This window comes from Scyliorhinus torazame, chromosome 11, assembly GCF_047496885.1.
Source record: "Scyliorhinus torazame isolate Kashiwa2021f chromosome 11, sScyTor2.1, whole genome shotgun sequence".
Taxonomy (NCBI): Eukaryota; Metazoa; Chordata; class Chondrichthyes; order Carcharhiniformes; family Scyliorhinidae; genus Scyliorhinus; species Scyliorhinus torazame.
The window spans coordinates 107776512-107802547 of NC_092717.1; the positions used below are offsets into that span (position 1 = coordinate 107776512).

General features: G+C 45.9%; 1 protein-coding gene across 1 annotated transcript in view; it reads left to right on the forward strand.

Annotated features, from left to right (window-relative positions):
• Positions 1-21745, forward strand: part of prdm14 (PR domain containing 14) — a 35517-nt gene extending 13772 nt beyond the window's left edge. The window contains exon 10 of the mRNA XM_072467598.1: positions 18207-21745. Within this exon, the coding sequence (XP_072323699.1) occupies positions 18207-18418 (212 nt within the window). The 3' untranslated portion in view covers positions 18419-21745. The remainder of the gene's footprint in view (positions 1-18206) is intronic.
• The last annotated feature ends 4291 nt before the right edge of the window (positions 21746-26036 follow it).

Below are 26036 nucleotides of genomic sequence, written 5' to 3' on the forward strand. Positions count from 1 at the left end.
AGGGGCTAATAGGAGTGAGCAAATTAAGGTAATTAATATCAGCAAAGAAAAAATTCTGGAGAAATTCAAGAGAGAAAATCTGACAAATCAACAGGACCTACATCTTAGGCTCCTAAAAGAGAAGGCAACAGAGATGCTAGCTATGATGTTCCAAAATTCCATACATTCTGGAACATTACCAGCAGATTGGAATGAGCAAATATAACACTGCTGTTCGAGAAAGGAAGGAGAGAGAAAATAGGATACTGCAAAGTACTGAAATCTATTATTAAATAAGTCTTAATAATGCACTTAAAGCATAGCATGATTAGAACAAGTTAATATGGGTTTATAAAAGAGAAATACTGATTGAAAAATGTATTAGTATTTTGAGGAGATAACTAATAGGGTAAATAAGAGGGAACCAGTAGCTACAGAATATTTGGATTTACAAAATGCATCTTGGAGAGGTATGACAAATGAGGTTAATATGCAAGATTAGGGCTCATGGAGGTGGGGTGATATATTATCATGGATAGAGGCACATAGCACAAAACTGTCTTTAATGTTACATTAAATTAATGTTATGCTAAATTAACAATCTCAGAAAGTGAGACTGTTGTGGAAAATATTACATTTTTAATGGAAGGTTATCTTTTGTGATTGGGATTGTGGAAAATATGACATATTAAAAAAAAAAATTTAGAGCACCCAATTTTTTTTTTTCCCCCAAGTAAGGGGCAATTTAGCATGGCCATTCCACCTAACCTGCACATCTTTTGGGTTGTGCGGGTGAAACCCACGCAGACATGGGGAGAATGTGCAAATTCCACACGGACAGTGACCCAGGGCTGGGATTCAAACCTCTTTGAACCTGGGTCCTCAGCGCCGCAGTCCCAGTGCAAACCACTGCGCAACCATGCTGCTCTAGGAAAATATTACATTTTTAATGGAAGGTTATCTTTTGGGATTGGGATTTAACAAAGCACTGGGTACTTACGCCTCACTGTGCTATACTAGTCCTGGGATTGCTTAATGCTGACAGAATAGCTGAAATCACAGAGTGCCTCCAGCCCTGCAATCTAAGCTCTAAAATTGGGCTCCTCCAGTTCTGATCACCTTTGCATTCCTGATTTTTATGACTTTACTATTGGCAGCTCCTTAACCAAGCTTTTGGATATTTGTACCAATATCTCCTTAGATGGCTCAGTGTTAAATGTTGTTTAACAACGTGCTGTAATGAAGCAATTTGGGATGTTATACTACATTATAAGTGCTGCATTTTTATATTTTGAAATTGAGTTCAGTATTGCATTTCCCAGCACCTTGATGTCCTTAAAATTACAGGTTAAATATGAGTAAATTGATCAACTTCATGATCTCCAAGAAGTGAATGTCATGTGGAATAGTTCTTGCACCATTACCAACAAATAATTCACTTAAAAAAGTTAACCCCGCTTTTTAAATATTCCACTTCCATATCATGTTGAACCCTCAATTTTCATGTGCTGGCTTGTTTAAGACTAGTTTAGATACATTATGGAATACGGCATTTGAACTGTTATGTGAAGTGCAATACAGTTCAATTTCTTTCAGTCCAGTGTTTGGCACTCTGAGGTGCCTCACTACACTTACAATTTCAGGCACTATTTACAATATATATTTACATTTCATGCAAAAAATTCTCTGGTGCATATGATCCAAGAGGCTTTATATGGGCACCAAGGTGGTGGCCCTTAGACTGTGGTCTTTCACTATTGGCCCTTTACGGCATCTACCCAAACTTTAGTGCACTCCTCTACCCTCCTGGGCCTTGGAATTTGTCAGATGGCAACATTCAGTCCTTGTCCTGGGACACCACAAGTTTCAGGGAGCAAAGAATGTTTTTCAACATTTGATGGTCCACCAACAGCAGTTGATGTTTGTCTTGCTGTGCATTCTTGGGAACAGTCTGTAGATCGCAGAGTTTGACATTAAGGAGCTACTTGAGATCACCCGTGACAAAAACTACTGCATGTTTCCAGATCTTTTTCACAAAGCCACATTCCAGAAGGAGGTGGTCTCCTCCTCACTGTTGCTGCCTTGAGGGCAGAGTATGGAAGGGTGACACTCTGGGTGCACAGGAAGGATCTGATGGGGAGGGCCTTTCTCACCACTGGCCAAGCTACATCTTGATGTTTGTTTGAAAGTTCAGGTGATGAAACATTATGTCAAATTACTTTGACAGCCTGTTCAGGAATCCATCCGAGAGCATCCACCATCTATTTTTCCCGCAGGGCCTTGAGGCCCTGACTAGTTCAAACTGGTGGGCCAGTGCCTGATGAACTTAGGGTTTTCTTCATAATCCTTTCCATGAGAAACAGGTGGTATGACACAGTGCAATTGAATGGATGTTCTATGATATTGTACAATTCTGGTCGCCACACTACAATACGGATGTGAAGGCTTTGGAGAGGATGGAGAGGAGGTTTACCAGGATGTTACCTGGTCTGGAGGGTGTTAGCTATGTGAAGAGGCTGAATAGATTCAGACTGTTTTCATTAGAAAGATGGAGGTTGAGGAGTGACCTGATAGAGGTCTACAAGATTATGAGGGACATGGATAGAGTGGATGGGCAGGCACTCTTTCCCAGCGTGGAGGAGTCAGTCGCCAGGGGCATAGGTTTAAGTTCCATGAGGCAACGTTTAGAGGGGCTGTGCAAGGCAGGTTTTTTACACAGAGGGTGGTGAGTGCCTGGAACAACCGAGGTTGTGGAAGCAGATAAATTAACGGTGTTCAAAAAGCATCTTGACAAACAGATGGAAAGGATGGGTATAGAAGGATACGGCACAAGAAAGTGCTGAGGGTTTTGGCAAAGGTTGGTATCATTTGTTTTAAAAGAAATTCAGAGTACCCAATTATTTTTTTTCCAATTAAGGGGCAATTTAATGTGGTCAATCCACCTAACCAGCACATCTTTTGGTTGTGAGGGTGAAACCCACGCAGACACGGGGAGAATGTGCAAACTCCACATGGCCAGTGGCCCAGAGCAAGGATTCGTACCCCGGCCCTCAGCGCCTTAGTCCCAGTGCTAACCACTGTGCCATCGTGCTGCCCAAAGGTTGGCATCATGACCGGTACAGGCTTGGAGGGCCGAAGGGCCAGTTCCTGTGTTGTATTGTTCTTTGTTCTTTGATAACCTGGCCAGACCCATCCTTCACAATACCATGGGCAGATAGAACTTCAGCATGTAGAAAATCTGTGGCTGGATTCTCCACTGTCAGGATTCTCCGTTGCGCCGGCAGCGCTCCCACGCCTGGGTATTTCCCAATGGCGTAGGGCTGCCCACAATGGGAAATGCCATTGGCCGGCTGGCGGGGCAGGAATCCTTCTGCCAGAGGGGGTGTGCCACATCAGAAAGCTGTTGCGTCCCTGGTGTTTGCCGAAGGAAAGTCTGCACAGGTTGATTCAGCTATTCACAAAGGTGGTCAGCAGGGTGAGGGCAGCAGGGTGAGGGCAATGTTAGGCACATTTTAGCATTATAACTAGAGACTTGTATCCCATGCCCCTGTGGAGACACACCATTTTTGATTTCCAGACAAAGTGAAAGATGGCTCAGTTGATCATCACAGTGCAGGAACAGAGTACAGGCCAGATCTGCACCACCTATAATAAAACCAAGACCACCTTGCACACACTGACCAGGTTTGGCATATGCCCTGGTCTCTTTGGAACCATATCATCAGCATTTTCAAATGAATGGGACAAAGGACCAGTTCCCAAAGTATATGGCCTTGCTCTTGCCTTGATTCTCTTTTGGCTTCCAGGACTAGTTCAAACTGATCATCAATCTGTGAACTAACAGTGGATCTAAGGAGAAGATAGCGATGTCATCCATATGCAGAGAGGCTTTGACCTGAGTGGTTCCATCGCCTGTGATTTTTGCTCCTCTTATCCTTGCATCCTTCTTTATGGACTCCGCAAAAGGTTCGATAAGTACGCAAACAACTCCGGAGGAGAGAGGACAGCCTTGACTGATTCCAGATTTTATTGGAATGCTTTCCGATTCTCATGGATTGAGTAAAACTGTACGCTAGATATTTGTGTAGAGCAGTTGAATTGAATTGTGGATTTCCTCCCCAAACCCCATTTTGAAGAGCACGTCCTTCATGCCAGTTTGCAATTTTATGACAAAGGCCTCCTCCTGAGCCAAGCTGATGAGGCAGGTGTCCACCCTGTATGCGATTGTAGTCCTGAATTGTGCGTGGCAACCCAAGATCTTTCTGCTGTGTACAGCACAGGCCTGCTCAGGGAAGATCACTGACTCCAGAGAAGACTAGATCCAATAGGCAATGACCGTGGACAGAATTGTTGTCGTTACGCAGTGAAATACACTCCCAATTTTTGATTTCCTCTTTCTCTCCTTTCTGTTTGTAGATGAGGGCAGGCTAATGTTCTAGACTGATCCCCCATAAACTACAATATGTCACATTTGTAAATGTATATCTGGTTCTGCAAATTGAAACTTCTGATAATTTTTAAAACTTTAAATAAAAGTCAACTTGAGGAACAAAACTAAATACAAATATAGCATAACAAAAGCCTAATGTAAAGATATATTGTAAATTCTAAGATACTTTCTTTAACTTTCCTGTCACAATTTTTTAAAACCCTCTCATTTTACAATAATTGAACGTTCCTGCAAGCAGCAGCTATTTCCACTTCCTCCTCCGCATTTTCAATATATTCATGGTATTTTTTATTGAAATCTCTGCAGATTCACACCTTTATAAGTACACTTGTTACTGTCCCCTCCGTTGTTATCACACCGCCATTTATCTTGTGTTTCTAGCCTGGGAACCTGTAGTTAGGGCAACTGCTGTTCTGGAAATACAAGGGGTGGCACCTGAGTGAATTTCTCCAGGATAAACGTCTATCATGACATTATTTTCGAATCTCCATTGGCATAATTGTTATCAAATTGAAAACTACTGCACTTTTTAATTAGAGCTCATCACACAGGAATTGCCATCGCTGCATCTTTATTGTGTTCCTGAGCCTGAGTGCAACATGTGTTGGAGTGTGCAACTCCCAGCACTCTATATTTTTTGTTGCGTTTGTTCAGTCAATTTTGTAGTCGACTCCCCCGATCGTCCCTTCTTTCCCCCCAACCATTCGAGCTGCTACATCAGTTTATATTGCATCACATTGGATTCATGCAAATATACAGAAGGGACTCGGACCCTGGTGTTACGTGTTTGGAGGAGGCTGCAGATGTTCTGATTATAGGCAAAGTGTTCACTTGGTATACGGAGATCAGGATGGGAGAGAAGTGCCAGAGAAATTGGAAAATTGCAGCTGTTATAGCCTTGTTCAGAAGGATAAACCAAGCTAGCCTCGACCAGCCAGTTTAACCCAGCAGTGGGAAAGCTTTTAGAAATGATATCCAGGACTAAAAAAAACAGTCTCTTGGATATAGGTGCAATCATTAGGGAAAGCCAGCAAGCGGCATGGTGGTGCAGTGGTTAGCACTGCTGCCTACGGCGCTGTGGACCCGAGTTTGATCCCGGCCCTGGGACACTGTGCTAACCACTGTGCCACCGAGCCGCCCTTTTCTCTCCATGTCTGCGTACCCAATTCATTTTTCAAATTAAGGGGCAATTTTAGCGTGCCAGTCCATCTAACCTGCACATCTTTGGGTTGTGGGGGTGAGACCCACGCATACATGGGGAGAATGTGCAAACCCCACACAGACAGTAACCGAAGCCGGGATCGAACCCGGGTCCTCGGTGCCGTGAGGCAGCAGTGGTTATTGCTACTTTAATGATCTGCCTGATGGACACTTATAAGGTTGTAAAAACAGCAGTTACTTTTCAAAGAACGTTTTTGAATAGGTGTTTTTTTCCCCAGTTCCACACTTGCCATTGTTATTATATGGCTCCTTGATTATGTACATAATACACACTGGGTGAATGGCTATGAAAGGGAGATGAATTGGCATTGGGCAGAATTTTCCCGCCTTGGCAGGACAAGTTTTCATTGCTCTTCAAATTTTCCTCTCCTGCTTTCGACGATGCCCATCACTGGGCGGGACCAGAAAGTATGGAAGTCGTGGGGAGTGAGTGGTGAAGCTAGAGTGCCTAACTGCTTTTATTATAATTTTCAACAAGGTCCCAGAGACCTGAGATGGACCTTTCAACCAGCCTGCCTCAGCACTTGCCCACTCGCTGGCTGCTTGGTATCTCCTTTACGAATCAAGTGGCCTGACTCTATCTCACACCTGCATCTGCAAAGACATTTGGATGAACCTTTATAAAACACTGGATGCCATCGTAGATAGTAAGGACAGGTGCAGAAACTTGTTTCTGGATTGAGGGATTTGGTTACGTGGACAGTTTGGAGAGGATGGGGCTGTTCTCTGAGAAAAGAAGATTGAGAGGAGATTTGATAGAGGTGTTGAAAATCATGAGGACCCGGGTTTGGTCGCAGCCCCGGGTCACTGTCCGTGTGGAATTTGCACATTCTCCCCATGTTTGCGTGGATCTCCCCCCCCCCCCCCCCCCCCTCCACCCCACAACCCATAGAGGTGCAGGCTAGGTGAAATCGCCACGCTAAATTGCCCCTTAATTGGGAAAAAAAATAATGGGCGGGATTCTTCGACCACCCGCCGGGCCGGAGAATCGCCAGGGGGCAGCGTGAATCCCGCCCCGATGCCGGCTGCCGGATTCTCCGGGGCCGGTTTTTTGGCGGGGGCGGGAATCGCGTCGCGCCGGTCGAGGGTTGTTGGCAGTGGGCGCCCCCGCCCTGGCGATTCTCCGCTTCGCGATGGGCCGAGTGGCCCCCCGTTTTCGGCCGGTCCCGCCGGCGTAAATCAAACCAGATCTGTACCGGCGGGACCTGGCTCTGCTGGCGGCCTGCAGAGTCCTTGGGGGGGTGCGGGGGGATCTGGCCCCGGCGGGGGCCCCCACGGTGGCCTGGCCCGTGTTCAGGGCACACCAATCCGCGGGCGGGCCTGTGCCGTGGGGCATTCTTTCCCTTCGCTCCAGCCACTGTAACGGTCCGCAATGGCCGGCGCGGAGAAGAACCCCCCTGCGCATGCGCTGGGATGACGCCAGGACACGCTGGCGCTCCTGCGCATGCGCCAATCCGCGCCGGCCGTTGGAGGCCCTTCGGCGCCGTCCCAGGCGGCCCGATGCCGGAGTGGATCCCGCCACTCCTCGGCGCCGGTATGGCCCGCCCCGCTGGTTAGGGGAGAATCCCGCCCAATAATTGGGTACTCTAAAATTTTAAAAAAATAATAAAATCATGAGATTTCTAAACAGAGTAGATAGACAGAAACCGTTCCCATTGGTGGAAGAATCGAAAACAAGAGGGCACCGATTTAAGGTGATTGGCAAAAGAACGAATGGCCGGATGCAGTATAACTTATTTTGTTAGGAACCCGGGTGACCAATTACTTGCAATTTGTAAAGGTGTGAGGAAAGGTGACTGCACTACAGGAGTGATAACACTGGCAATAGTTATCCTTTATCATAGAATCCCTACTGTGCAGAAGGAGGCCATTCAGTCCATTGAGTCTACACTCCACACAGGTCCAGTTCCCCGCCCTATCCCCATAACTGAACCTGCACATTCCTGGAAACTAAGGGGCAATTTAGCATGGCCAATCCACCTAACCTGCACATCTTTGGACTGTGGAAGAAACTGGAGCACCCAGAGGAAACCCATGCAGACATGGGGAGAACGTGGAAACTCCACACAGTCACCCAAGGGCAGAATTGAACCCGGTTCCTGGAGCTGTGAAGAAGCAATGAACCTTTTATGTTCAAACAAATTTTAATTTAAACACAGAAATAACCACATTATCATCAAAGAAATAGCTTTACAGATAATAGTTACGACAGTTCTTAAGTAAAAGGAAAAACTTTAAGTTACTCCCTGGACATGCCGGTGTACAATGAAATGAAACAAACCAATATGGTTCAAATACCACTTATAAATAAAGTTTTTTTTTTTAAATAATATTTTATTGAAAATTTTTGGTCAACCAACACAGTACATTGTGCATCTTTTACACAACATTGTAACAATACAGATAATAATGACCTTTTTAAATTTAAACAAAAACAACAACAAATAAATAAATATGAAATAACAAAAAAAAATAAAAAAATAAAAGCTAGCCCTAATTGGCAACTGCCTTGTCTCAGGCCACACCCCCCCCCCATCCCTCCCCCCCCCCCAAGTCCTGGGCCGCTGCTGCTGCCTTCTTTGTTCTCCCCTATCTATCTTTCCGCAAGATATTCGACGAACGGTTGCCACCGCCTAGTAAACCCTTGAGCCGACCCCCTTAGGACGAACTTAATCCGCTCCAACTTTATGAACCCCGCCATATCATTTATCCAGGTCTCCACCCCCGGGGGCTTGGCTTCTTTCCACATTAGCAATATTCTGCGCCGGGCTACTAGGGACGCAAAGGCCAAAACATCGGCCTCTTTCGCCTCCTGCACTCCCGGCTCTTGTGCAACCCCAAATATAGCCAACCCCCAGCTTGGTTCGACCCGGACTCCTACTACTTTCGAAAGCACCTTTGTCACCCCCATCCAAAACCCCTGTAGTGCCGGGCATGACCAAAACATATGGGTATGATTCGCTGGGCTTCTCGAGCACCTCGCACACCTATCCTCCACCCCAAAAAATTTACTGAGCCGTGTTCCAGTCATATGTGCCCTGTGTAATACCTTGAACTGAATCAGGCTTAGCCTGGCGCACGAGGACGACGAGTTTACCCTGTTTAGGGCATCTGCCCACATCCCCTCCTCAATCTCCTCCCCTAGCTCTTCTTCCCATTTCCCTTTTAGTTCGTCCATCATAGTCTCCCCTTCGTCTCTCATTTCCCTATATATATCCGACACCTTACCGTCCCCCACCCATTTCTTTGAGATGACTCTGTCCTGCACCTCTTGTGTCGGGAGCTGCGGGAATTCCCTCACCTGTTGCCTCGCAAAAGCCCTCAATTGCATGTACCTGAATGCATTCCCTTGGGGCAACCCATATTTCTCGGTCAGCGCTCCCAGACTCGCAAACTTCCCATCCACAAATAGATCTTTCAATTGCGTTATACCTGCTCTTTGCCACATTCCATATCCCCCATCCATTCCCCCCGGGGCAAACCTATGGTTGTTTCTTATCGGGGACCCCCCCAGTGCTCCGGTCTTTCCCCTATGTCGTCTCCACTGTCCCCAAATCTTCAGTGTAGCTATCACCACCGGACTTGTGGTATAGTTCCTTGGTGAGAACGGCAATGGGGCTGTCACCATAGCCTGCAGGCTGGTCCCCCTACAGGACGCCCTCTCTAATCTCTTCCACGCCGCTCCTTCCTCCTCTCCCATCCACTTACTCACCATTGAAATATTAGCGGCCCAATAATACTCACTTAGGCTCGGTAGTGCCAGCCCCCCCCTATCCCTACTACGCTGTAAGAATCCCTTCCTCACTCTCGGAGTCTTCCCGGCCCAAACAAAACCCATGATACTCTTTTCTATCCTTTTGAAAAAAGCCTTCGTGATCACCACCGGGAGACACTGAAACACAAAGAGGAATCTCGGGAGGACCACCATCTTAATCGCCTGCACCCTCCCTGCCATTGACAATGCTACCATATCCCATCTCTTGAAATCTTCCTCCATCTGTTCCACCAACCGCGTCAAATTTAGCCTGTGCAATATGCCCCAATTCTTAGCTATCTGGATCCCCAGGTAACGAAAGTCTCTTGTTACCTTCCTCAACGGTAGGTCTTCTATTTCCCTACTCTGCTCCCCTGGATGCACCACAAACAGCTCACTCTTCCCCATGTTCAATTTATACCCTGAAAAATCCCCAAACTCCCCAAGTATCCGCATTATTTCTGGCATCCCCTCCGCTGGATCCGCCACATATAGTAGCAGATCATCCGCATATAAAGATACCCGGTGTTCTTCTCCTCCCCTAAGTATTCCCCTCCATCCCTTGGAACCTCTCAGCGCTATCGCCAGGGGCTCAATCGCCAGTGCAAACAGTAATGGGGACAGAGGACATCCCTGCCTTGTCCCTCTATGGAGCCGAAAATATGCCGATCCCCGTCCATTCGTGACCACACTCGCCACTGGGGCCCTATACAACAGCTGCACCCATCTAACATACCCCTCTCCGAACCCAAATCTCCTCAACACCTCCCACAGATAATCCCACTCCACTCTATCAAATGCTTTCTCGGCATCCATCGCCACTACTATCTCCGTTTCACCCTCTGGTGGGGCCATCATCATTACCCCTAACAACCTCCGTATGTTCGTGTTCAGCTGTCTCCCCTGCACAAACCCAGTTTGGTCCTCATGAACCACCCCCGGGACCCATTCCTCTATTCTCATTGCCATTACCTTGGCCAAGACCTTGGCATCTACATTGAGGAGGGAGATTGGTCTGTAGGACCCGCATTGTAGCGGATCCTTTTCCTTCTTTAAAAGAAGCGATATCGTTGCTTCTGACATAGTCGGGGGCAGTTGTCCCCTTTCCTTTGCCTCGTTAAAGGTCCTCGTCAGTAGCGGGGCGAGCAAGTCCAAATATTTTCTGTAAAATTCAACTGGGAATCCGTCCGGTCCCGGAGCCTTTCCCGTCTGCATGTTCCTAATTCCTTTCACCACTTCTTCTACCGTGATCTGTGCTCCCAATCCCATCCTTTCCTGCTCTTCCACCTTGGGAATTTCCAGCCGATCCAAAAACTCCATCATTCTCTCCCTCCCATCCGGGGGTTGAGCTTCATACAATTTTTTATAAAATGTCTTAAACACTTCATTCACTCTCTCCGCTCCCCGCTCCGTCTCTCCATCTTCGTCTCTCACCCCCCCTATTTCCCTTGCTGCTCCCCTTTTCCTCAATTGGTGTGCCAGCAATCTGCTCGCCTTCTCTCCATATTCATACTGTACACCCTGCACCTTCCTCCATTGTGCCTCTGCAGTGCCTGTGGTCAGCAAGTCAAATTCCACATGCAGCCTTTGCCTTTCCCTATACAGTCCCTCCTCCGGTGCTTCCGCATACTGTCTGTCCACCCTCAAAAGTTCTTGCAACAACCGCTCCCGTTCCTTACTCTCCTGCTTCCCTTTATGTGTCCTTATTGATATCAGCTCCCCCCTAACCACCGCCTTCAACGCCTCCCAGACCACTCCCACCTGAACCTCCCCATTGTCATTGAGTTCCAAGTACTTTTCAATGCATCCCCTCACCCTTAAGCACACCCCCTCATCCGCCATTAGTCCCATGTCCATTCTCCAGGGTGGACGCCCTCTTGTTTCCTCCCCTATCTCCAAGTCTACCCAGTGTGGGGCATGATCCGAAATGGCTATAGCCGTATATTCCGTTCCCCTCACCCTCGGGATCAATGCCCTACCCAACACAAAAAAGTCTATGCGTGAATAGACTTTATGGACATAGGAGAAAAACGAGAACTCCTTACTCCTAGGTCTACTGAATCTCCACGGGTCCACCCCTCCCATCTGCTCCATAAAATCCTTAAGCACATTGGCTGCTGCCGGCCTCCTACCAGTCCTGGACTTCGACCTATCCAGCCTTGGTTCCAACACTGTGTTAAAGTCTCCCCCCATTATCAGCTTTCCGGTCTCTAGGTCTGGGATGCGTCCTAGCATTCGCCTCATAAAATTGGCATCGTCCCAATTCGGGGCATACACGTTTACCAACACCACCATCTCTCCCTGTAATTTGCCACTCACCATCACGTATCTGCCCCCGTTATCCGCCACTATAGTCTTTGCCTCGAACATTACCCGCTTCCCCACTAATATAGCCACCCCCCTGTTTTTCGCATCCAGCCCCGAATGGAACACCTGCCCTACCCATCCTTTGCGCAACCTAACCTGATCTATCAGTTTCAGGTGCGTTTCCTGTAACATGACCACATCTGCTTTAAGTTTCTTAAGGTGTGCGAGTACTCGTGCCCTCTTTATCGGCCCGTTAAGCCCCCTCACGTTCCACGTGATCAGCCGAGTTGGGGGGCTTCCCACCCCCCCCCCCCTTGCCGGTTAGCCATCATCTTTTTCCAGCTTCTCGCCCAGTTCCCACGCAGCTGTATTTCTCCCAGACGGTGCCCCCCCGCCCATCCTTTCCCGTACCCACTCCCCCCTTTCCCCAGCAGCAGCAACCCAGTAATTCCCCCCTCCCCCCCCCCCCCGCTAGACCCCCCGCTAGCGTAATTACTCCCCCCATGTTGCTCCCAGAAGTCAGCAAACTCTGGCTGACCTCGGCTTCCCCCCGTGATCACGGCTCGCCCCGTGCGGCGCCCCCTCCTTCCTGCTTCTCTATTCCCGCCATAATTATCATAGCGCGGGAACCAAGCCCGCGCCTCTCCCTCGGCCCCGCCTCCCATGGCCAACGCCCCATCTCCTCTCCCTCCCCACCTCCCCCCATCACCACCTGTGGGAGAAAGAAAAGTTACCATACCGCAGGATTAATCATACAATCCCTCTTCGCCCCCCCCCCCCCACTCGTCCCACCACTTTGTCCAAACGTTCATTTTCGTAGTCCAATCATTCCAATTTTTCTTCTACAATAAAAGTCCACGCTTCATCCGCCGTCTCAAAGTAGTGGTGCCTCCCTTGATATGTGACCCACAGTCTTGCCGGTTGCAGCATTCCAAACTTTATCTTTTTTTTGTGAAGTACCGCTTTGGCCCGATTAAAGCTCGCCCTCCTTCTCGCCACCTCCGCACTCCAATCTTGATAGACGCGGATCACCGCGTTCTCCCATTTACTACACTGAGTTTTCTTCGCCCATCTAAGGACCATTTCTCTATCCTTAAAACGGAGAAATCTCACCACTATGGCTCTGGGAGCTTCTCCTGCTCTCGATCCTCGCACCATAACTCGGTATGCTCCCTCCACCTCCAACGGACCCGTCGGGGCCTCCACTCCCATTAACGAGTGCAACATCGTGCTCACATATGCCCCGACGTCCGCCCCCTCCACACCTTCAGGAAGGCCAAGAATCCTCAAGTTGTTCCTCCTTGCGTTATTTTCCAGTGCCTCCAACCTCTCCACAGATCGTTTCTGGTGTGCCTCCTGTATCTCCGACTTCACCACCAGGCCCTGTATATCGTTTTCATTCTCTGCTGCTTTCGCCTTCACGACCCGAAGCTCCTGCTCCTGGGTCTTTTGTTCCTCTTTCAGCCCTTCAATCGCCTGTAATATCGGGGCCAACAACTCTTTCTTCATTTCCTTTTTTATCTCCTCCACGCAGCGTTTCAAAAACTCTTGTTGTTCAGGGCCCCATATGAAACTGCCACCTTCCGACGCCATCTTGGTTTCTGCTTGCCTTCCTTGCCGTTGTTCCAAAGGATCCGCTGCAATCCGGCCACTTTCCTCTCCTTTTTCCATCCGTGTCCAGGGGGAACACCCTTCTGGTTTACCGCACGGTGTTTTCAGCCGTTAAAATTGCCGTTGGGGCTCCTATCAAGAGCCCAAAAGTCCGTTTCACAGGGAGCTGCCGAAACGTGCGACTCAGCTGGTCATCGCCGCACCCGGAAGTTCCCTTATAAATAAAGTTAACAATCAGGTTACTTGCTTTTCTGTGGGACGAGTCTTTGGAGAGCACCATTCAGGAGCAAACTGAAAGACTCCTCTTGGCAGATTAAAATTCTATGACAAACTGAAACTACAGACATACCTAGCTTCTCTTTAATTATATCATCTGTACCCAAAGAATGGCTTTCTTTTGTCTCCTGCCATAAGATGCCCCATGACCTGATTAGCCAGGACCAAATGCAATGGGCGGGATTCTCCGACCCTGCGGCGGGTCGGAGAATCGGCGAGGGGGGCACGAGAATCGCGCCATGCCGCCCCAACGCCTAGCAGCGGTTTTCGGGCGCCTGCAGGATCGCCGCCCCGCCAGTCGGAGGTCGTTGAAAGCGCCCCCTGCCCCCGGCCATTCTCCAGGTGTCGACGGGCCAAGTGCCCGCTGAGTTCGGCCGAGACCCGCCGGCATAGATTATGTATGGTCCCATCTAGTGGGACCTCGGAGTTCTGTCTACGGGGTCTGTCCTGGTGAGGGATGGGGGATCCGACCCCGGGGGCGCATCCACGGTGGCCTGGCCCGCGATCGGGACCTACCGATTGGTGGGTGGGCTAGTTCCGTGGGGGCCTATGTTCCACCACGCCGGGCCCCTGTAGGGCTCCGCCATATTGCCTGGGGGCCGGCGCGGAGACGGGAACCCACGCGTATGCGCGAACCCGTTCCGGCTGTGGGTGGAAGGGGTGGATAGCTGCCAGTTGAGGTCCGTTGACGCCAGAGTGGCTCACACACTAAATTGGCCCTTAATTGGGAAAAAAATTAATTGGGTACTCTAAATTTATTTTAAAAAAATAAAGTTAGAGTACCCGATTCATTTTTTTCCAATTAAGGGGCAATTTAGCACGGCCAATCCACCTACCCTGCACATCTTTGGGTTGTGGGGGCGAAACATAAGCAGACATGGGGAGAATGTGCAAACTGCACACGGACAGTGACCCAGAGCCGGGATCGAACCTGGGACCTCGGCACCGTGAGGCAGCAGCGCTAACTACTCGCCACCGTGCTGCCCTTACAATATTCTATTAGCCATCTATCTGTAAACAAGTAAATGCTTCACAAATCAATCAACAGAATCCTCCCCCTGCAAAATCACTTTTACATTCCCTTAACCACAACTTTAACAGACATACTGGCTGCATGCATCTTAAACCTATTTTTTTAATAACATTTCTGCAACAAGTATAAAACATAAAGATTTCTTACATTAATCTTATTTTATACAGTGAGTGTTTAGGTTCTGGAATGTGCTGCCTGACAAGTGGAGAAAGATTCTATCATGGATATCAAACGGAATTGGATAAGCACCTGAGAAAATCTGTAGGTCTACATGGGAAGGGGTGTTGCACTAGCTGAATAGCTCTTGTAAAGAAAGCCAGCTGAATGGCCTCTTTCTATGCTGTAACCAGTCTATGATTCTATGTTCTGTACCAAAACCATAGGTGGGATTCTTTGGCCTCCCCGCCGCCTGTTTCACGGAGGCAGTATGCTATTCACTGGCAACGGGATCCTCTGTTCCCGCCATTGTCAATGGTTCCCAGTGAAGCCATTGCACGCCACCAGGGAACTCGCAGGCGGGGGGTGGGGGGGGAATTGTGCTGCCGGCGGGGCCAACGAATGGCTGGAGAATTCTGGTCCACATGTCTGCAGACAGCGGCGTTCCATAGAGCACCTAACAATACCCTGGAATAACTGCTCATCTTTAGCCCTCCACAATGGAAAAGTATCTCCTTATTCCTGAATTCTACCGTATCTGTCAATCAAACTCAGTCCTCCAATGAGCAGCATGAATGCACCTGCAAATAATTACATTTTTCCCCTTAACTGATCTCTCCCCCATGCTCCCTCCTCCTCACCTCCTCTTACCCTGCTCTGCAGCAGCAGCCACAGTGGTGCTACACTGTGAGCTTTCACATGAAGTATTGACAGGCTAGTCAGCTATGCAGAACATTACAGATGAGCCACCTCCAATACAGCTGACAGCTACAAACACACACTTTCCATTACTGAATAGGCATCAAGAACAGGGAATCTTCTGCCTGATTTTCCATTACAAGGACAAACGATGTGTACCACAGCAATTGCTGCCTGTTTAATATCTGTTAACTTAGCCCAGCACAAGAATTGAATCTGATCTCATGATCTGCATGACTCAACACTATAATGGCGCTGTGCAAAACTTTTACAGGCAAGTAAAATAATTAATTTTTGCCACAAATCTCTTCAGACAAGAATGTCTATGATTTCAGATTTCAGTTTGTCAGTTTTATCTGGCAATTGCACACCAACTTTTAATGGTAATGGATATTCTTCTGAATGAAAATTGATTTCCAGTGGGCCCCAGTTTGTCCTCATCAATTTATGCAAGTACTGGCCAAGTTGGAGCATCTGTTTAACTTAAACATGACTCCCGACCTCAGAAGGGGCAGGGCTGGGGAGGGAATTCCCTCCCCCCACAATCTATCAGCACCCAGTGATTAGGACATTGGCAATCCGGGATGTGCCACACAGGGAACAGACAGGCCGCATGCAACCAGCATTCCCATCAAGGTTCATGAATGCACTGCAATCTTAAAGGGATCATGCAGTGCAAAAAGCCGCCCACATATAGCAAAGAGAAATTAAAGGGAACATGGCTGGATTTGCTTTAAAATTGCCCCATTTTTTATTTATTTCCACTGCCCTGAAAATGAGGCTAGATGTTATTATATTTCTGGCCGGTTGTCTTGGTGATGGTATTAACAGATGTCAGTACCACATTTCCTCTCCTACCCCTCTGCAGCCTTAGTGGCAGGACATGTAATTAAATCACCTAATCTTGCCTTTGGATGCTCCAGAAAGGCCAGAAAATCACCAGTGTCTTCCACTGTGCTCCTGCCAGCAGAGCAGAGCTGAGAAGTTTATGTCCATGTATGGTATATTTTTCTCATCTGGATTTTACATTTTAAATTTGCTATTACTAACTAAACACCCATATGTTTATGTTTAAGGGGAAGTTGTTCGGGGGGGGGGGGGGGGGGCTACATGAGAATTATACGTAGCATTTCTTTAAATAGAAAGGGACTAATACAGATTGTTTGATTGTGGTGTTCACTTCTGCAATGTTCCCTAATAAATTGTGTTAAAAACCAAGATACATGCTGAGGCAGCTGCAAACATTTCATATGTCAATCATGTATCTGATTATCAATTGCAAGGTGTATACGGGCAACCCAGTAGCACAGTGGTTAACTGCTGCCTCACAATGCCAGACACCCGGGGTCAATTCCGGCCTTGGGTCACTGCCTGTGTGAGTTTGTACATTCCCCCCATATCTGCGTGGATTTCCTCCGGGTGCTCCAGTTTCCTCCCATAATCGAAAGATGTGCAGGTTCGGTGGATTGGCCTTAAGTGTCCAAAAGGTTAGGGGTAGGGCACGGGTCTGGGTGGAGTGCTGTTTCGGAGGGTTGGTGCAGACGCAATGGGCCGAATGATCTTCTGCAGGGAAACTATGGCATTAATTTCCAGGATTCCCCATAGGAAAATATTGCTCTTGCCCTTATATAGCGTTGCTCCTTTAGTTGATGCCACTTAAATAAAACAGTTTGTATTTATATAGTTACATACAGTCGTAACAATTAAATAATTCAGATCCAAAAAGTCATGTTTTGTACAGAATGGCTATACAGGTGGTGCAAAAGTAGAATGATGTGGGATTGTTACACTGAATGCAAGAACAAGTTGTCAGAAGAAAGTGGTTTGAGGGCGGCATGTGGTTAGCACTGGGACTGCAGCGCTGAGGACCCGGGTTCGAATCCCGGCCCTGGGTCACTGTCCGTGTGGAGTTTGCACGTTCTCCCCGTGTCTGTGTGGGTTTCACCCCCACAACCGACAGATGTGCTGGTTAGGTGGGTTGGCCATGCTAAATTGCCCCTTAATTGGAAAAGAAAAATAATTGACTCCACTAAATTTATTTAAAAAAACAAGAATGTGGTTTGTGTATCCCTATCCTTTTTTTTTCTTTATATAAATTTAAGAGTAGCCAATTATTTATTTTTTTCAATTAAGGGGCAATTTAGCGTGGCCAATCCACCTAACCTGCACATCTTTGGGTTGTGGGGGCGAAACCCAGCAAACACGGGGAGAATGTGCAAACTCCACACGGACAGTGACCCAGAGCCGGGATCGAACCTGGGACTTTGGCGCCGTGAGGCAGCAGGGCTGACCCACTGTGCCACCGTGCTGCCCCTCTGGCCATTTTCGCTGTGATCCGCGGGACTTTCACGTGGCGCCGGTGCTAGCCCCTCACTGGTACTGGAATCGGTATGGGGTTCGCGCTGATTTTCCTGTCGTGAACGTCCCATGGTTTCTCCGTTCGCGCCGGCACTTTGCCTCAGAAATGGAGAATCCAGCCCAATGTTTTCCAAATGGGAGGGGACAAAATTGAAAAAAAAGGCAAATGAAACAATTTGCCTCTCAAGTTCTAGAAATGATAGAAGTTCAAAAAAATGGTGTCTGGTATGTCTAGTATCATGAAGCGGCTCATTCCTTAGGCCACTGAAGACCTGGTCACCTTGATTTAAAATGTTGATTTATTTTTTTCTGGGAAATTAGTTTCTATTTGTTTCTAACATCTCCCTTCACTTGCTAATCAGATGAGAGGCTCCAGGTAGAAACCGATGCCACCCAGGAATTGCACCGTATGCCGACCAATCAGGCGGACACTGTGGATGGAGATTACCTTTACAATTCAAGTGAGGAGTCATTGGCAGCCCCACAGAATCCATACAAAGAGGAAAGCAGCCCCTACCGAGCTACTACAGGAGGCACCATACTGCACAACGATGGCTACAGACCCTGGAATTAGCAAACCATCGACGATCTAACCACAGACTGACAGAAACTTTGCTAAATTATCGCACAAGGGCAGATGGTTCATTTCCTGTTCTCGGAGTTATCAAATTACTGAAGTGATGCAGTTTTAAAAATAATATATAGTTATTAAGATTTTGCACACTTCTCACAACATAGATCCTTTCAATTTATTTTGCCAAGGTATTGATATCCAAAATGCACACTGTGGCTTAGATTTGCACTGATTGAATCTATATTGAGAATTGCACACATAACAAGGAGTCACAGTAAGACTAAGGAAGTGAGATTATTTGTAAACATGTAGTAAGATTTGAAATCTCTTAATTATAAGTTGAATAATATCTTCTCAACCTATATTAATGAATATATTATAAGATACAAAATCGTAATTAAATGTTTCTAATTGCACAGTAGATTTATCCAGTTAGCCATTTGGGCCAGTGAGGTCCCTGATTTGATCCTCAAATTGAGTTAGCTGATCTTACACCAAGCTCCAGTAGCCTGATAACAATTGCCTTCCAACACCCCAAAGACAGAAAAGCCAGTTAAAGTTAGCAGCCACGTGTGCTGTCCAGCAATCTGCACAGCTGGATATGCAGATGTGGATGTTGAGTGAGCACAAGGTTAGAACAGCTGTGTTTCTTCCATGACCCTGTAGCCTTCCAACATTCACAGTCATTGCTCACAAATGAACAATTGCCTTTTTGGAGAGTCAATAACTGCAGGAGAGATAAATGGAGAGGAAGGAAGAGAACTGGTAAGAATAAAGGATAACAAATAGAACCAATGCACTGAGAAATGTGATTGGACCAGGATTTCTGTCTAAGATGGCAAAGTGGAAAGTGGACTTTGAAATTTTGTGTTTTGATCAGGTGTATTTTAATGTGACTATATTACAAATAGCATGTTGGTTAACAAATGTTTCTAACAACATCTCATCAATTCAGGAAGCTACGCAGGACATGACATTAACATTTTAGGTTATTTGCCAACTAAGTAACAAAGAAGAGTTCCTTTATTTTGGTGATGAAAGTTTACTTCCGGTTTGATTGAATTATTTCATTTTTCCCTAAATTTAGAGCGCCCAATTCTTATTTTACTCCAATTAAGGGGTAATTTAATGTGGCCAATCCACCTACCTTGCACATCTTTGGCCTGTGGGGGGGGGAGACCTGTGCAGACAGGGGGAGAATGTGCAAACTCCACACGGACAGTGACCCGGGACCGGGATCGAACCAGGGTCCCTGGTGTCGTGAGGCAGTACTGCTAACCACTGCTCCACCGTGCCGCCCGAGAATGTTTCTTGAAGAATCTTTTGTGGGCCCATCTTTTATTCCGACAGGAACAAATGCTTACCCCATCCATTTGAATTTCCATTTACTGTTCTGGAGTCAGACGCGCTACCGTTGCGCCACAAGCCCAAGTCCATTTACTGTTCTTCTAATTTAGTGGAAAGAAGCTATAAATACAAAATCATACTACTTTCTCCATTCGGCCAATTATGCCATGCTATCTCTTTGAAAGAGCAATCCAATTAATCTTACTCACACATTCTTTCCTGATGGGCTCGCACAAGATTCCAGTTCCCTTTTAGAAGTTGGCTTTTCAGGACATTGCTTTCCAGATCTTATAACACACAATGTTATGTGGATTCAACATCCAGGACAAATACAAGTTTGACATTTCACCTTTATTTTTCACCCAATGACCAGTTGCATGACATATGTTTAAATAATGTAACCAGAATTGGTAAGCTGTGGGCCATGTAGCACACAGGACAATTGGAAAATGGTTCGCAATGGCATGAATGGCTTGCTTGGTACACTCTTGCATCATGCATCTGATATACTCCCAAAAATTAGTACGTAAGTTACAACAGAGAAGCTGCAAAATTATCTGAGTCACAGTGGTATCATCATTCCCTGTGGTTTTGTTGTGATTTTTCTCCTATCAGTCATTAAAATCAACATTGCCTGAATTTGTTTAAATGATTAAGTTAAAGGTAACGCAAAAGAGTATTTAATCATTTACAAAACATTAGTAGGTATGATTTTCAAATTGTGCTTTTCCCAGGTTTTTTTGTAGTAATTTTTACATTCACTAAAAACGAGCAACAGTTTAATTTTCAGCACTGTTGCCTTCTCTCAGGATTTATTTGAACAGTGCTGTAATGTTTCAATACAACAGTACACTATTTAGTAAATGGATTGTATCAGATGCCTTAAATCATGGACAAGATGACCCTCTCTTCCACTTCATCCATCAATTGCTCAGTAGTTTAAATTCACAATTTTTCCCCCCCTGAAATAGCTCCTAAATTAAACTGCATAATTGACCATGCATTGAACTGATTTGTGCACTGTTGAAACCTTATTAGCAGGACGGATACCTTAACATAGTGAGTTATAGTTCAAACTGCAACACTGGTGAGTTTCTGCTCCCTGTGACAGTGTTGTGCAATAATGCTGAAGTGAGGCCCAATAAGAGGAAACCAAAGAGGTGATCATTGCCAAGGAATTGTTTTATACCTTGCAATTGAGAAGTTGTGTAAAAATATAGAGGACATTTGCTCTGAAAAAAACAATCAAAAATTTCACTGATCCGAATGTGTGGTAGAGTGTGGTAACCATGCAGATTTGTGGAAAGCTGTAGCTTTGAGATTTTAAAATTGATATACCTTAACCACAGATCTATTTTAAACGAGTAGGTTTTAGTGTTGGGGCTTTGGGCAAAATGCAACCGTAACACTACCTCAAGTCTTCAGGTGGCTATAGAAATTCTGATAATTTAATTGTTTTACAATGCAGTCAAAAGGTTGTATCTAAGTGTCTTGTTGTGTAAAACATATATTTCCATAACAATGTGTGCTTCAATATTTATAGCATTGGGAGTTTTGTGGTTGTTGTATTTTAAGTGAATGTACATATATTGTTCCATTTAAAAGTTTATTTTCTGGCAATCCAAAATTACACATAATACACAATGTTTAACACTTAATGGTATCAAGAAAACAAAAATTAAAATGTTTCCATGCTTCATATAAGTTTACTACTTGTATTGCAATGTGTTTGACAATATATTGTACACTTGATATAAAAATTCTTGCAATATATTACTGTTAATGTTACTCGTCCCCTGCAAGACAATTGAAATTGAAGCTGCTAATTTAAAGTGCTGTTTGTTTTAGAATATGCATTTTCCCTTCTTAATGTTGTGCCCTGGTTCACAAGAGGACACATTTGTTTAAAGATTGTTTTTAAGGTATTGTTGTGTGTGGTAGGGCTGGAAAGAATGGAATAAAATGCAACCCTGCTGGGAAGTCTTGGCTTTTTTCTTCCACCAAGTTTCTGGTATTACCCCATGAGGAGAATGGTTGTAAAAGTCACTTACAATTAAAGCAGAACAAACCTATTTGCTAATTAAAGTAAGAATATTCATGGCACTCAAACAGCCAAGTAGGGGTTCTTTCTGCTGGGATCCCACAGCTGTTTACTCCAACACACCCAAACCTCATTTCTAACAAATAAATATTTTTCAGACACATACGTGAGTTTTTAAGAACAAGTGCATTTCGTATCAATTTACCTGGGTAGCCACAGCTTTAGTGGCTGGTTATTTTTTTTCCTCATTGACTAATTGGGGATATTATTTGATTTGCTGAATGAGTGTTCAATAATGAGATGGATAAATAAAGGAAGGAGATTGAAAATTAACTATGCAAGGCACAAACTTCATAACAATAGACTGGAGCAGTGAGGTTGTTTTGCTGGTGTTAGGACAAAGGACATTAGCCTGGTGACATCTGCTGCCCTTTGAGAGGGAGCTCCACCGTGCCTTGAGCTTGTTTACAGACCCTTTCGCACAGTTCTTTACACGGAGTCTAATATCCAAAGGAAAAAATTCCCAACTAGCTCAGTAACACATAATGCTGCTAAAAGATATTGATCAGGGGTTCATGCGCTCGATAAACAAGTTAAAGCATTTTCGGCTCTGAGAACTGCACTGCGAGTGTTGTTTGCTAATGAAACTTGTAAAGAAAGATTACTGCATTAAGCCGTCAAATTACAACCTCCCCACCCCCAGTTCCAAACAAGTCAGCTAAATGTTAAATATTTTCTTTTTTTATGTATGTTATCATTTTTTTTGATACAATCACTTTATAGTTCTCACACAGAAATGGACTTCTATGATACGAGGTAAAATGAGACAAGAATGAAAATCTGAACTAAAACAGAAAATGTAGGAAAGACAGCTTTTTTCCAAGAGTTTCTTTCTACACAGCTGGTCAGAAAATGAATCCTGATATAATCCAGATGTGCTGTCACATTCAATTGCAGGCACAGGTGTGATTGGCTATATTTTACTTTATGACTGTCCAGAATCACTGATGTTTGTGTGAGGTGAAGGATACGTTTATCTGTTTTCCTCTTCATTTCTCTTCTTTAGGCTGTCAGCACTGGTGATACTCCCTTGAGAATCACATTTTTTTCCCAATGTGCTTGACCCACAGACTTTCTCTAAATAGCCACCTGTCAGTTCCTATTTCAATGCTATCTCATTTTATAGGAGTGCTGAAACTGATATATTACCTGTATTGATTTTCTAATAGCTGTCAGGGTAGAGAGGAACCATTCAGGGCTTCCTGGGCTCAGGCTCTTAGCCATGTGGGATCATAAACTCCCCATTAACAGTCTCTCATTCAATAACCTATCAGGAAAGTTACACAGAATTGAAAAGAATATACTTCGCACAGAAACAGGCAATTTCGCCCAACATTCCAATATTTAAGCAGTGCCTGAGCCTCTGCCTATCTTCCATATTTCTCTTCAACCATAAACCTTTATTCTCTTCTCCCTCATATGGTCCTCTAGCCTCCCTTTAAATGCATCTGTACCATTCGCCTGAACTACTCCATGTGGTAGTGAGTTCCGTATTCTAATAATAATTATAATAATCTTTATTGTCACAAGGAGGCTTACATTAACATTGCAACAAAGTTACTGTGAAAAGCCCCTAGTCGCCACATTCCGGCACCTGTTCTGGTATACAGAGGGAGAATTCAGATTGTCCAATTCACCTAACAGCACGTCTTTCGGGATTTGTGGGAGAAAACCGGAGCACCCAAAGGAAACCCACGCAGACACGGGGAGAACGTACAGAATCCGCACGGACAGTGACCCAAGCCGGGAATCGAACCTGGGACCCTCGCACTGTGAAGCAACAGTGCTACCCACTGTCCTACCGTGCTGCCATAACACTTTCATCACTCTCTGGGTAAAATGATTTCTTTTGAGTTCCATGTTTTGAATTCTTGGTGATGACATTGATGGCGTCTACTTTTGCTTTTCCATGGGTGGCACAAGAGTTAACACTGCTGCCTCACAGCTCCAGGGACCTGGGTTCGATTTCAGCCTTGGGTGACTGTGTGGAGTTTGCATGTTCTCCCCGTGTCTGCGTGGGTTTTTGCCGGGGGGGGGGGGGGGACATAAAATGGCACGGTGCCAATCTCGTCATATTCCCACCCACCCCTAAGCTCACCCCCCCCCCCGATACAGGGGGAGGGGGAGACGTGCACCTAAATCTGCAACCAACCCGTCCTATTTTAACAAATAATCAAGGGTAAATTGAGCGGTGTGCTATTTTCAGTGAGTGCCCTTAAGACATCGGGGGGCAGCCCTCCTAAGATAGTAACCCCGCTTTTGTCCTCCGCACATGCTCTATAAAGCTCACCACCCCCACCCCCCTCCTTATACTGCCTAAACTGGCTGCAGGAATGGGAACCTACTGCTCGAAACTGATAGTTCAGGCAAGGGAAGTACAAGTTTGCTTGTGGGCTAGGAGATTGCCTGCTTCGGAACCAAAATGGAAGGGTGAAAGTCTGAAAGCTGAAGAGGTGCAGACCAGGAAACCGGGACCTGAAAATGGCACGGAAAAGTGACGGCCTGGTTGTGTTTGATGAGAAGTACAATACATGGAATTCTTATGAAGAAAGGTTCCAATTGTATTTTCTAGCAAATCAGACACAGGAAAACCTGCAGGTTGCGACTTTCCTCCGCTCGTTTGGATGAAAAACATTCATGTTGTTACAAGATCTAGTTCACCCAGGAGAAAGGACTTACAAAGAGTTAGTGACAATCTTGGAAGGACATCTCTCTTCTGTCCACTGTTGAAAGCTGAAAATTCTGCTACCATCATCATGCTCAAGAGTAAGAAGTCTTACAACACCAGGTTAAAGTCCAACAAGTTTGTTTCGATGTCACTAGCTTTCGGAGCGCTGCTCCTTCCTCAGGTGAATGAAGAGGTATGTTCCAGAAATGCTCAAGAGGAAAGAGAAAGCAGTTTGCAATTCGTAGCATCACTGCGTCAATTAGCAAAGTACTATGAATTTGGTCAAACACTTTGAGACAGATTGGTCTGTAGATTCAGAAATGAAGTCATCCAAAGAAAACTGTTACCAGCAGGTGCATGAACCCTGAAATCTGCCGTAGGAACACTACTTCCATGGAACTTGCATCGAAAGAGGCTTCATTGATTGGTGTCCGAGAGAATGTTCATAAGATGGAGGCTGCTAAAAGCAAGCCTGCGAAAAATCTACCTTGTCATCACTGTATTCAAGTGGAACATTCAGCAAGAGAATACTGGAATAGGAGAATAAATGAACTAGTTGTGGTAAAGTAGGTCACATTGCCAAGGCATATTGGTCACTCCAATCTTCATCAGCACAAAAGGAGTGTACCAAGAAAAGTACAGACAAGTCTGTTTGTCAAGTTTACCAGTTTAGTGATGGAACGAAAGACTCACTGGGGAATAATGTGTCAAGTCAGCTTCAAGAATTCAAGCATGGTGTCTTGTCTGTACAAGATGATCAGCAATGCTTTTGGGTTACCCAAAACTTGATGGAAATACTGTCAAGATGGAAGTGGATATGGACACTGCAGTATCTCTAGTACCTGAGACAATATACAGTCAGAAGCTAGAACATCTACCTTTACAACCATGTGGAGGCACAGTGGGTTAGCCCTGCTGCCTCACGGCGCTGAGGTCCCAGGTTCAATCCCGGCTCTGGGTCACTGTCCGTATGGAGTTTGCACATTCTCCCCGTATTTGCGTGGGTTTTGCCCCCACAACCCAAAGATGTGCAGAGTAAGGGCAGCACGGTGGTTCAGTGGGTCAGCCCTGTTGCCTCACGGCGCCGAGGTCCCGGTTCAATCCCAGCTCTGGGTCACTGTCCGTGTGGAGTTTGCACATTCTCCACGTGTTTGCGTGGGTTTCACCCCCACAACCCAAAGATGTGTAGGCTAGGTGGATTGGCCACACTAAATTGCCACTTAATTGGGAAAAATGAATTGGGTACGCTAAATTTATTTTTAAAAAAAGAAAGATGTGCAGAGTAGGTGGATTGGCCACGCTAAATTGTCCCTTAATTGGAAAAAATGAATTGGACACTCTAAATTTAAAAAAAACACTGCTGCCTCACGAAGCCGAGGATCCGGGTTCGATCCCGGCCCCGGGTTATTGTTCATGTGAAGTTTGCACATCCTTCCCATGTCGGTGTGGGTCTCACCCCACAACCCAAAGATGTGCAGGCTAGGTGGATTGGCCACAAAAAA